Here is a 13,319-nt window from a genome sequence, read left to right as displayed (position 1 = left end):
CATTATTTCGAAATCTAGAAATTGCATTTTACGCATTTTGCTGGCTGGCTTCTTTGCAATAAATGAGGTTGTTTTAAATATTCTCCCACCATGAGATGGATTCAAAATCTTCCCCATGTGTGAATTGTCTACAAGTGCGAGGCTTCTTCTTGTTGGGTTGTGCCATTGCTCCCCCTAACAGCCACACAGGTAAATGCACCTCACTCCAAAACGTCCTGTATTGTGCAGACCTGAAGGTTGCTGCTGGATTAATCAGTAAAAGAGTGAAAACAGGCCTGCTGTTTAGTTTGATTTGAATCTTTAAACTTTATCTTTAAATGTAAATTATAGCGCTTGACAAGGAGGAAACTGGAGCCAAGAACATTTACAAGATAGCCTAACGAATGTGTGGCCTACAGCCTAACTGGCTAAAAATAAGAAGACGGGGGAAAAGACGAAAAGTGAAGCTTAACTCATCATGCTGCACAAAATGACTCTGGGTTTAATGCTGGACGTTAGCACTCTTCTATGTTCTTGTGTATTTGCATAGCTGGATGTTGGCGTTGAAGGTTGTGCAATGAACTTCAGACAAGAGCAAAGATCTTTATTTGTTGCAGCTGAAGGCAGACTCCTGGCACCCACGAGCAAACTGGAATGTTCGAAAGGAGCTGCCTTTTTCCAGCTTTGGATATTTTTGCTTTTCTTGATCAGAGATACGGAGTCATGCCTAAACACACTCAACACTGGATCAAATCCACTGCTCGCATGCATTTGTCTGTCAGGATAATAGGGGCTGAAATCCACACTTATCTAATCATCCACGTGGGATTGATTTTAGCCCAACTGCTGTCTTCATTTGCTAAACTAAAAGATGAACACGAGGCTGAATTTTCGAATCCAGAAAGTTTTATTAAGGCATTTAATTAGACTTTTTTTAAAAACCAAAAAACAAACAACCTATATTCTATTTTATTTGCTCCGACAGATGCACCCAGAGTCCAGTTTTCTGTCCATTTTTAAATTTCATTACAGCAAACATTCAGATTTTCATTAAACTGAAATAAATATCGTACGATCTCTTTGCTGGTCAAAGCCACATTATGAATTAGCCTACTTTAAAACGAGCACATGACAACTCCTTAGGGGTTACCGATATAGTTTTAACTACTTAAAGAAGACAGAGAGACACGTTTCTAGTAATATTTGGCTATCTTGAAAATCTTTCTGTCCTCCAAATCATTCCCATTTTTTCCTCCCGAGTCATCGTGCATGGTCCAGGCTCATAGACGCAGAGCTGTTGCAAAGTGAGCAGTCTGTATGCTGTATTCATTTAATCCTCGTACATATTAAGAAGTGCTGGAAAATAAAACTATTTCGTTGTTTGTTTCCACTTGAACATTTGTCTTTGAAGGTGAGTGCTGCGTTTCACGTGTAAACAAAAGAGACCCACTCCGAAAAAAATAAATCGAAACACTTTTTTGGATTTGTTTTTAAACTTGGAATGCTCGGTACATAATATTTTAATTTCTGACATGTTGCTTGAGATACACACAAAATGTCATTATCCATCTACTGTTAAAATACCTGTAATATAATCACAAATGCGTCATGAATCAACCATAATATGCAGGTAAAATGTTACTTTACTTACACTTTAGATAATTCCCTCTTTTGAAATCTAATTAGGGAGCAGGAAAAGTCCAGGAGTTAAACAAAACATATGTCGACCGAAAGTTCTCGGCAATCGATGAAACGTTTTCTTTTTAAAAGCACCCATCATCGTCCTAGCTGCCAGTCTAAATGTGTGTTTTTAATACATTTTCGGTTTTTGTTACATTGAATATCTGCATTCCTTAAAAAAAATCCTTTTACACTTTGCATCTGAGCCAACTTTCGCTTTCTTATGATTATCTGAGCAACGTAAAATCAATCAATCATTAAATATTTTAATTAAAATTTACAACCCACTCGTTATGCTGACATAATACATCATTTTAGTTGTCTAAATGAACATTTTCTGTCATTTCTGTAATGAAATTGTCATTATAGAAAAAATAAAGTGTCCATCTTCCTATATGTATTTTCTTTATATGGGAAACACCTAGAAATCTACTCTCGCAGACAAGCATGCATGTAAATGATTACAGCCTACAGTGAAGCCTTCTCATATCAATTAGTGTGTCAATTTATATTTTAATGTGCGGCTTTAACATTGCATGTCCTTTTTTTTTTTTTTTTTACCTGCATTGAATATCTATTTAAATATAACATGATTTAAGGATGTGACAGACCGATTCACACCTGCAGGCTCGGTTTAATACAGATGCTGCTATAAATACGACGGGACGAATAATTAGCAAAAGAATTTAAACTGGGTGAAAATGTTCGAGACGATTTTAACAATGAAATTAATATTAGTGCCATAGCAATAAGCACACGCAGTCCGTTCAAATCAGCGAGACAGCCACGTGGGTGAAATATTAGAGTCTCTTAATGCTTCCGTGCAGATGACAAATTCACAGGCTTTGATATATTTGGACGAAATTCTAAAATTGGCTGCACAACGGGTTTAGTGATATGTGACACATGTGCCCACTTAGTCAGCAGTGATGACAAATGAAAATGGGTTGGAGTGTGGGAAATCGCCCGTGTCCAAAGGTTTATATTGGGCGTTGCAATGAGAGAACAAGCGATCCAAAGACTGGAACCCCTTCGACAAATACCTCTATTATCCATAGTACATGAACACGTAAATGTCTACATTAAACATATATATATATATATATATATATATATATAATTTTTTTCAACTTTTACGCAAAAACAAAATCAAAAACAAAAAAACAAACTGCGGTTCAATGTATTTTTGGGGGAAATGTGGTATTAAATAGAAAAGTATGTTTTAACGATCATGGAAATGCTGGTCTGAACAAAAAACTTTACAAATATAGAAATATAATGGAAAAAAAAGCCTCACAGTCTGTTATCTTTTTGCTCCTGGGTGTGAATCTGTGCGGATGCCTGAAAAGCAAAAGTACACAATGTCTCGCATCGCCCCACACTTGGGGACTTGATTGGTCGCCATATAACCAGAGGAGCTATATTAAATCCACAGACAAGAAATAATCCCATTTTACAGGCTTCTAATTTCTTAATAAATTTACGCATGTGTGACTGAGCACCATTTTTTTTTTCAAAACTGGAATCTGTCAAGCTATCAAACTCAACAGATCATCTGTTCTATCTAAATGCTGTCATCTGTGTCTCAAAGTTTAACCCTTACGTGCGTAACCGGGTGTGTATCTTTGCTGCTGACGCGGCCGAAAACCTGATCTTCATCTTCAAAAGCGCTCAGGCGTCTGTGCTGAGGTCGGGGTTAAGGCGAATGTTAGGTTTAAAAACAATAAAAAGAAAGAAAGAAAGAAAGAAAGAAAGAAAGAAAGAAAGAAAGAAAGAAAGAAAGAAAGAAAGAAAGAAAGAAACCAAAAATAAATAAATAAAAAATAAAATAATATAATTGCAGGTATGCTTGGCCTGCGTAAAAATTGATATAATTGAGGGGTTTTCCACCCTGTAGCATGGCACTAATAGGCCTTCAGCCAGATAACCCCACTGGAACAATGAAAATCAGTGTATAAGAGGCTCAGCTCTTCCAGCATATCCAAAATAGTTCTGAGCAAAATTCCGTTTCAGTATTTTTCCTTTTCCACACGGCCAAAGATCGACTTCATAAACTCTTTCACTCATATAACCTACACGTTGAGACGTAGGCTATCTGTCATTTTGTGCCAGTGGTCACATGGCTTTGGCCCTCAGGAATGGATAGAGATGGATCCCCACGTCAGCTTGTACGTCTAAGGATTTCTGCTCCACCAGTCTGCCTCAAAGTGACTGGAGCGCAGCGTCGCGGAGGAACTATGCAAGGATTATTATAGGACGTTTTCAGCCACAGAATATGGATTTTGATGAACGGATCTCTGGCTCCAATATGTATTTACCGAGCTGCACTTACTACGTCTCCGGAGCAGAGTTCTCGGGTCTCCCTCATTATTTAACCCAGAGCCAGTCCTCTTGCCCCATGACATACTCCTACCAGTCCTCAGCTCTTCCACAGGTCCCATCCGTGAGAGATGTGGCTTTCAGAGACTATGGCATTGATACTTCAAGTAAATGGCACCACAGCAGGGGGAGCCTATCGCACTGCTTCGCTGAGGACATCGTGCACAGGGAAAGCTGGACGAGCCCGACCTCTCGGGGGGGAGAGATCCTGGTGAAAGGCAGCCCCAGCGCCAGCCACTGCAGCTCCTCCAACCCGACGCCCAGCTTCTATGGCAGCGTTGGCAGGAACGGGGTCCTGCCACAGGCGTTCGATCAGTTTTTCGACACTGCTTACGGGAGCGCAGAGAACGGCGCAACGCCGACGGCACACGCGACAGACACGGAGAGACACGCCAAAGCAAGCCCAGCTCCTGCGCACCCGGGCTCCGACACGGCGGAGAGCTGCAGCCCCAAGTCGTCTTCCGGCCACAGCGAGGAGAAGCAGAGCAAAAGCAGCAGTGAGTGAACCTGCTTAATGCACAGAGAAAAATCTTACGCCTTGCTCTTAAAGCTTTTTATATGCAGTTTTATAAGCACGTAAGGTTTATGGAGGGCCTGCAGATTTACCCTACAACAAAACTATGTTATAAACGACAAGATCACGTGCTTGGGATTGAAATTGGCCGTGAAGACTTTGGCGTTAAGCTGGTCTTCAAGATTTCCAACATGGCCTCTGTTTTTCCCCTTCATTTGTGCACTTGTATGGACTTTTATAATTACCTTGTAAAACATTTATATGCCAAATGTTAATTTTTATTTTCTTTTTTTTAAATACTACTGACATAACAGCCTAACAGCGACCTAGATATTTTAAACACACCACAGAGCCTCTGCATTGATTATAAGCCATTTTTGGATCATTTTAAGATTTAGCATTCTTGTTTATTCCGCGCAGTGCAAAGTGGAGTGCGTTGGGCGTTTAAATCTGACTCTGGACAAGAGTTTAGGCTTAACCCTGCTTCTTTGGATAAATATTTACAAATTCACTGGATTTGCAAGGCTTTAATGCACCAGCTGCTTTCCATGACAGCATTTACAGTGCTAAAGCTAAAATAACTGCTCTCTACCCACAGCGAGATCAATAGGGAACAGTAAAAGAATACCAGATACATGATACTCCCATGTGTCGTTTAGGCCTACGCCTTCAATCCCCAAAACAGCCAAGATGATCCCCCCCAATAAAGGATTTCCTTAATGGATGTCAACCCCCCCCCTCACTTCACAGATTTCACTATCAATCCCAGCCTTTGTTTACAAGTCTTGATCCTGTAGGCCTGAGTGTAGGGGGAAGATACTTGAACTCCAAAGCTGGGGCTGCTTATCAGCGAGAAATACACTGGCGATCTCACGCGGGTGCAAAGGGGTCCATGTTAATCTTAAGTGACGATCTTTTGCCTTTTGTTGTCTTCCAGGTGGCCAGAGGACGCGCAAGAAGAGATGTCCATACTCCAAATATCAGATCAGGGAACTGGAAAGAGAGTTCTTCTTCAGTGTTTACATCAACAAAGAGAAGCGTCTGCAGCTTTCGCGGATGCTCAACCTGACAGATCGCCAGGTCAAGATTTGGTTCCAAAACAGAAGGATGAAGGAGAAGAAACTGAACAGAGACCGTTTACAGTACTACACCACGAACCCCCTGCTATAAAAAAAAACTGAACAAAGACAGCGGACACGCACCTCTCTCTTTTACACACACATCTATATCATTACCTGGGCAGGAGGACGAGATTTTAAAGTGCCACTCTCCATCAATAATTATTTATACACCTTTAACACAATTTGCTCTATTATTATTATTATTATTATTATTATTATTATTATTATTATTATTATTATTAAGCTCGACAGATGTTAAAGTCTAATGGTTGCATGGGGGTGCTTGCGCAGAAAACCACATCTGTCTGATTTCCCTTCATTTTATTTAATAATATACATCAAGATGCATTTAAAAAAAATCCTATTTTGTTCCACTATATGATTAAAGTTTACTTGCGCACGCACGTGTATCTTTCTGTCCCCTTTAGTGGATCTTGATTTGGCCCAATTTTAGCGCGAACACAGATCTTTTGCGGGCCGAAACTTTTGACTCCCCCCCCCCCCCCCGCCATCTTTTCAGTGTTCCTGTGCAAATACAAGAAGTCTGGGGATTTAAAAACGTTTTTTTTCTAGGTTTTGGAGTTACTAACAGACCCCCCTCCTGATTTTTGACACCACTGATAGTGATCAGCTGGTCGAAAAACGCTTGCCACGGCATTGCATAGTTGTGGAATGAGTAAAGTCATAATCTGATACAAATTTGTTCGTCTCATGCACTTAAGTCTGAGATTCACTGATATTTAACATCTGCGCTTGACCCTACTACATGCGCTTTGTCGAGCCCTTGCTCGTAAAAGTTGGATTACTTTCCAAATTCGTCCAAAGGGCAAACCTCTGATAAAAGAGCCTCCAAAAGAAACATAATCTAATATTTTGTTTTATATGCCAGCACGTGGGTCGTATCAGATGCATGATATGTAGGTCTGACGCTTTTTATTCCCTCGTGGCTGGAAATCAGATCCTCTGCAGTTATTATTTGATATCCGTTACAAGGCTTTCATTCATTTCTGGGAGGGGGATGTGGAAAAGCTTTTTTTTGACCTTACATTCCTATTAGGTCAATCTGAAACGATCTTGACACTTTAAAAAATCGCGTAGATCTAATTAAAAAACAAATGTATTTGTTTTCTCATGTGGCTCCACGAAGTGTTGTAGCTGTTACTGGACGCTCAAGTCAGCCTGTGTCAGCCTGAACCAGCAGTAGCACATGGGGTAAATAAAGACACGGAGAAACCCCAGACTGTGAGTACAGTCACCACCAACAGTATCATCATTTATTTATTATGTGGAGTGATTTAATCCAAAGACCTTACATAAGTATGTTAGTACATAAACAAGCTGGGAATCTTACAGGCAAATGGAGGTAACTGCACATGAAAAGATGGTAAAAAAGAAAAAGTGTTCAATGTGATTTTATAATCAGCACTAGGGCCCTGAAAACAACTTGAATAGTCTGTCATAAGCTAATAAGGGCCCTGTAGCCTTCCTTATACCGTGCATCCTGTGAGGCTCCCAGGAATGCCGCTTTGATTGCTGCACATCCTCCCAGTTGCTCCAGTAACTTGGCCATAAAACGCGGATTCGTCTGGAGCGTTTGGAGTGCAGTGCAATAAAGCGTCTGAGACCAAGGTTATTAACTGTGACTAAGGGCCTGAAAAACAACGGCTGGGAGCACTGAAACTTGTGTTCACGGACCTTTCCGGCCTCATTTGTATCAGCATCTTGCCGTGGTAGGAATATTCCGTTGGTGTTGCGTTCCAGTGTGGGCCTGTTGTGTTTGCCCACTGGGTGGCGCTCCTCAGATCAATGTCATTGCCGTGAATTGAGATATGAAGGAAGTTTGACTCGACGTTCAGCCGCTTTAAATATGTAACCACCTCAGGATTTTATTGTTAAGGTAGGCACAGACATACTGTCATATTCATTTCACAGTGACAGGGATGTATTTTTCTTTTTCCCCTTCTCTTCTTGTGATTTAAGAAAGTCTATTTCCCACAACATCCAGAATCATTTCTGTCTGCATATAACTGACCTGAAGATGTTTTATTGTATGTTATCATATAATAATAAGATTTCTGGAAAAGTTCCGCAAGAAAACTGCAGAAAATTTATTTCTGTGTATATTCAATTCAGCAGTTCTCAGGTTGAAATTGTGCAAAGTAATGGGCATATCTAATGCGCATGAAGAAATAAAATCTCAAAGGTTTATATTCCAAACAGTTTGTGGGTCACTAATTTTTACAACACCATACAGTTTTGTTTTATTTTTAAATGTAGATCATACTTCATTTAGTGGAAGAGGATTTGATCATCCTTGGATACACGCTATGGGATCAATACAAATCTTTTAAAAAGTGGAAGCCATGGTTCGTTTGGTTACTTTTGTTGTCCCTTTGTGCGTGCTTTTCATTCGATTTCTAACATTTATTTAATAAAGTCAGATAAATAAAAAGCCCCCTTTTTACACCTACGTTTTATGTGAATAATAATATGAGGGAATGATAATAATCAGCTGACGCGCAGCACACACTTAGATCTGACGGGAAATAATCCAGAGGGGTTAATGGATATTCTCATTCATTCCAGCAAGACTGCTGCACGTTTGCCGCCATATAAAATGGCTGTATATAAACTGCAGCTCTGATTTCTAGACTTTATGGCTCCAGGCTTAAAGGGAGATAGACGTAACCGGTGTTGTATTTTAGGATAAACCCCACGATAAGCGACATTTTAGGCTGACCTAAATCTGTCGGCCACAAACCCAGCTTCTATTTTTATTTAAAGGCGTGCTTTAATGTATTATTTTTATTTGTATCTTTTATTTATTTATTTGCTTTTAACTCAACGCTTTTTGTTAACTAGTTTTAACTGACTTTGTCATGATATAAAAATGGAAAATAAAAATTAACTAAGATCCTCGATTTGCTTGCTTGGCCGGCCGACTGGGATATGATCCGTGTGTGGATACCGGAGCACTTTTTTTTTAGAAGTAGTACTTGTTGTTTCCTGAGAAGTGAAATATCTTTATACATTTTGTTTATTTATTCTTTTATTTTAAATACTTAATACTTAACATCATCTCTCTCTCCATATATATATATATATATATATATATATATATATATATATATATATATATATATATATATATATACATATGAATATATGGAGAGAGAGATGCTGTTAAGTATTAAGTAAAAGTGGAGTATGTGCATGGACCTTGGTGTTTCTGAAGAAGCAAGGAATAAATACGTGAGAAAATACGGCATCCCAGCGGTGGCGAACATAACAGTAGAATTAACAAGTTCCAATCTGTTAAATAAGAAACTACCTTCCTTGCAGTATTGCCACTATTAGGGGACGATTACGCAAATGCAGCTCCAGGGCATTGTTCAACTGTGGCGCCTTTACTTCAGTGTTCCTGCTCGCTGCCCTTATAAATGCTCAGCAGAGCATCTGCAATAAAAGTTGCCTTGTCGTGATATTTTAATCCATAATATTCACACCAAAACGTGACCTGAAGTTTTGGCATGAATGCGACAAAGTTGAGCAGCTGTCCACTCTGCTATTGGACAGTCCATGAGAAATTTTTAAAAGGTTCTGGCCAATAATATTAACAATCAGATGAGCACACGAAAGCTTAAGAGTCCCTGGACCAAAGAGTCACACACATTTTGGATCCTCGACGCATCCTGAGGCACCTCTAGAACCCCTCATTTTACAGTGCTGTAAAACTGGCCATAAAGCTATGCATTGTACATAATGGTTAGGGACAGCTTTCAACAACTGAGTTTTCAAATAGCAGTTGTTGTGCTGAACTTAAGGCAGGCACCTCGAGGCTTATAGGTGCAAGAGTTTAAGGAGATTTAAAGATTTTACTTAAACCCATCTGATACACCACTTTTCCCCCTCAAAGTTTCTCTTTACTTAGCCTAAAACAAAATATATGACACAGTGGAGATGCCTGATCGGGACTGGGAGGAGTCTGTAGTCGCCTGGTGTTTTAATTGGCTGCAGGCTACAGTGAGAAGCGTGAGTATCAGTAATTATTCAGCAATGTTTTGCACAAGAAATGTCAGCCAGAAAGGGCTATCTTCATCCACCGTCAAATTATACCACAGCGATGTCATGCCCCAACAACCAAGCTGGAAATTCCTTTTTTGTGGACTCCTTAATCAACGTGAGAACCGACAGCGGTTCGTATTACCAAAGTAACAGCGTGTACTTGCCACAGGCGTCGGAATATTCATATGGACTCTCCGGTGGCTCTTGTTTCACGGGGATCGGTAAGCGCAACGAGCCAACGACCCAAAGCGTGATCCCCTCTGCTGCTTCGTATGTTCAAGGAATGGAAACGTGGCTGGAAACGTCGAGATCCTGTCGGGTGGATCAGCCCAGCGCCCAGCATATGGCTCAGTGTTCATTCTCGCCGAGTATAAAAGAGGAGAGCGCTTACTGCCTTTATGAGTCTGATAAATGTCCTAAAGGAGCGACAGTAGATGACATATCCTACTCGAGCGCATCCTGCCCGGGTAGCGGCAACACGGTGCCAGTCCCCGGCTACTTCCGCCTGTCTCAGACATACACGTCCTCCAGGCTCTATCACGATGTCCAGCCAAACATGAATCACTTCACTCTGCAACGACCTGCCCGTTTGGACAGCCAAGCCTCCCAGCCGCCGGCCGCCTCGGCGGAGTCGGAGCATGGAGAGGGCCACGAGGAGGCGCCTGTCCCTGCGCCCTGCGCCCCGGCCAGAGGAGAGGACAGCCGCCTCTCCTCGGAAGGCTCGTCCTCTCCCGAACCAACTGAGACTTGCAGTACGGAGTGTCCAGAAAAGCTCGTAAAAGGTGAAGAGCTGGCATTAGCTGCAGAAATATGGCTAAAAAAAAGGAGATGCGATCATTGCTTTAAAACGTAAGATTTCTGACCGCACAAATACGCGAGGAAGATTGGTGCTTTTGGGGAACTGTCAGGCACTTAGAAGTTTATTAGAGAGGAAGAAAAATTAAACTTGGCTTATTTAAAGCAGAGATGCAGAGCTATTGTCTCTCTCAAAGGAAAAAAAACTAAACAAAAATCCCCCAAACCCCCAAAAAACAAAAACAAAAAAACAGTGATACGATGTTTTGGCTGTCAATATTAAAACAGACCTCGTGTATTTATTTTAACTGTTAATAATATAATTAACTATTATTTAGGACACACCTTAGTTATATATATATAACTATATTTGCAATAAATATATATATTTGTAAATATATATATAACATTTGCAATAAATACGTATAGTTGATAAATTATTTGAGTGAACATTTTCATGTGTGGGCACTGGCATGTTTTGTTTATGTAATGTTATCCGTTCATGATTTCTAATGAATATGACGTTTGTCACACCTGTTGCCTAATATTTGGCTGATTTTCATTGTAGGGGATGGAAAGATGGAAAGTACGGCTAATTGGCTCACAGCTAAGAGTGGTCGAAAGAAGCGTTGCCCCTACACCAAGCACCAGACTCTGGAGCTGGAGAAGGAGTTTCTCTTCAACATGTACTTGACTAGAGAGCGCCGTCTGGAGATCAGCCGTAGCGTGCACCTCACTGACAGGCAAGTCAAAATCTGGTTCCAAAACAGGAGGATGAAACTGAAAAAAATGAGCCGGGAAAACAGGATCCGAGAGCTCTCCAGCAGCTTCAGTTTCTCATGAGACTGTGCGTCTTTGGCGCCCTCCTTCATCCATGCCAAGGACGCCTGTGCAGACCCCACACCCAACTGTGAGAATGAAAATAGGATCCTACTGCTAACTTATTGATTGTTGGTCTTTTTTGAATGATTTTCGTTTTCATGTCTGGTTTAATTTGTCGTGTTTGTATTTATAAATAGTTACATTTGTAACGCTGATCAGCTGAAAATGCTCTGAATGTGACCACAGTGTTTCAGAGCTTCAGGCTTGTACATATTCTTTATTCAACCTGAGTGAACCATTGGAATTTGCATGCTGGACCTTGGGGAAACTTGTGTTCCAGTTACATGTAGGTATTTGTGTGAGTGCTAAAGAAGCCCAGAGATTTGATTAATATTTGCACATTTTGCTGGTCAAATGAATAAAACCCATCCATGCAACTGCAGCCTTCTTATTTCATTCACAAAACCAGAGCAGGAGCTGCGGGTTGTTAAAATTTTAAAGCTGGCACCGGTACAGCGCAAATGCATTTGTGCTCTTTGTACTTTAAATTGGGTTTTTTTACACTTTTACTGCGTGACGTTCTTCACGGTTTAGGCCTTCGGCAGATGCCTGTTACTTCGTTGTTTTTGTCCTTGACATTATATCTAAATGTGCCACACAAAGCGTGGAATAACAGTGACTCCTTTGATTGCGATTTTCTGAACTATCTGAAATTGTTATTACGTTAGGTTTTCTTGCATTCAATTTTTTAAATAGTAAAATCCATAATCTAGACGCCTAAGCAATAACGCACTCTGACTAATTTGACGAAAAGCAGCTCCAAATGGGGGGCTATAAAGCCGTTTTGGTGCATGATATCAACTTGTGGTTGCTAACTGCCTGTACACTGAGTTCTTCGCCTTTGGAAATTTCTAAAATTGTTACTAGTAATAAAACAGGCTACACCTAAGCAAAATTTCACACTTAAAAAGAAAGAAAGAAAATAAATCAAAAACCCCAGAAGAGGAGAGCGGGCTGTGGAGTGGTTTAGGTAGTCTCATGTTGTTGGGCTATATTATTTCTCCCACAACACAAAACTGCCTTGATTACCTCAGTAAAACTCGTCACATCATGAAAAGTGAATCGCTCTTAATTACTAATTGCATTTATTAATTGCTCGGCGCACACTGCTTCAGAGGCATAAAAGGTATTATTCCAAAAAGTGCAATAATGTGTTTTATGGCTTTGCGCAAAGGGGATAGACCACTTTTTTCCCCCTTCTTTTTGGTTATAAAGCCAAGTCCACATGACTACACTTTGGGATTTAAAAAATAATAAAAAGAAACACCAAGTTTTAACCACGTCCATAATTTTAAGGTCACCGCTCTGTATGATTGTGAGTACATGTGTGTAAAATAGCAGTGTTGGAAGCAGGAATATGAAAGAATTCGCAGTGGTATGCGTCCTGGAGAGGGGGAAAGGACAGACAAGGCCTCGGTTATGATCATTGCAGTCTGCCAGTTGCCTCCAAATGCCGGATGCGTCTGCCTGAGCCAGAGAAAGGACACAAAGGCTGAGCTTTATTGGTGATATTTAGCTTAGACAGCCAGGTTGTAACCTTAAGAAAAACAACCCAATTGCCCGTGATAAAAGGGGCCTGGTATATGGCACCCAAATAACCTCATCCCACTTTCCGTTTTAGATTGCCTTCAAAGTGGACCCACAGACACGCAGACGCAACTATGTGCGTTTTGGAAACTGTCCCAGAATGTTTAAATCTTCCAAAGCCTGGTGATTCTTTAATGACGTGTTTGCTGCTTTTGTATATATAAAAAAGTAAAATCTTGACATATTTTATCTGCCGCTACCACGAGCCTAATTTTTGTACATATTAGAAGTTTTATAGAGGTCATTAAAGTATTACAGTCTGTTTTTTTGATGGGGGGGGTAAATAACCCTATGATGCTTTTTTATGAATACATACA

The 13,319-nt window shown here is 40.4% G+C and overlaps 2 protein-coding genes across 3 annotated transcripts; both read left to right on the top strand.

The window, feature by feature from the left end:
* Positions 1–3,271: 3,271 nt before the first annotated feature.
* Positions 3,272–8,009, top strand: hoxa11b (homeobox A11b). Its single transcript, XM_085292338.1, has 2 exons — positions 3,272–4,535; positions 5,490–8,009. Exons 1-2 carry the CDS (start codon positions 3,935–3,937, stop codon positions 5,720–5,722), a joined length of 834 nt encoding a protein of 277 aa, XP_085148464.1. The 5' UTR covers positions 3,272–3,934; the 3' UTR covers positions 5,723–8,009.
* Positions 8,010–9,696: 1,687 nt separating this feature from the next.
* hoxa10b (homeobox A10b) lies at positions 9,697–13,240 on the top strand. Of its 2 annotated transcripts, none has more exons than XM_085292336.1 (2): positions 9,697–10,520; positions 11,102–13,240. In XM_085292336.1, exons 1-2 carry the CDS (start codon positions 9,746–9,748, stop codon positions 11,374–11,376), a joined length of 1,050 nt encoding a protein of 349 aa, XP_085148462.1. In that variant the 5' UTR covers positions 9,697–9,745; the 3' UTR covers positions 11,377–13,240. The 2 variants fall into 2 exon arrangements, with proteins under 2 accessions (XP_085148462.1, XP_085148463.1); XM_085292337.1 differs by having other exon boundaries at positions 9,697–10,587; positions 11,102–11,260.
* Positions 13,241–13,319: the final 79 nt, after the last annotated feature.

This window comes from Mchenga conophoros, linkage group LG11, assembly GCF_057382185.1.
Source record: "Mchenga conophoros isolate Kocher_MC1m ecotype Shallow Benthic linkage group LG11, M_conophoros_male_GT1.1, whole genome shotgun sequence".
Taxonomy (NCBI): domain Eukaryota; kingdom Metazoa; phylum Chordata; class Actinopteri; order Cichliformes; family Cichlidae; genus Mchenga; species Mchenga conophoros.
Note: the sequence above shows the minus strand (reverse complement) of the source record. Positions and strands in the feature narration are given on the sequence as shown.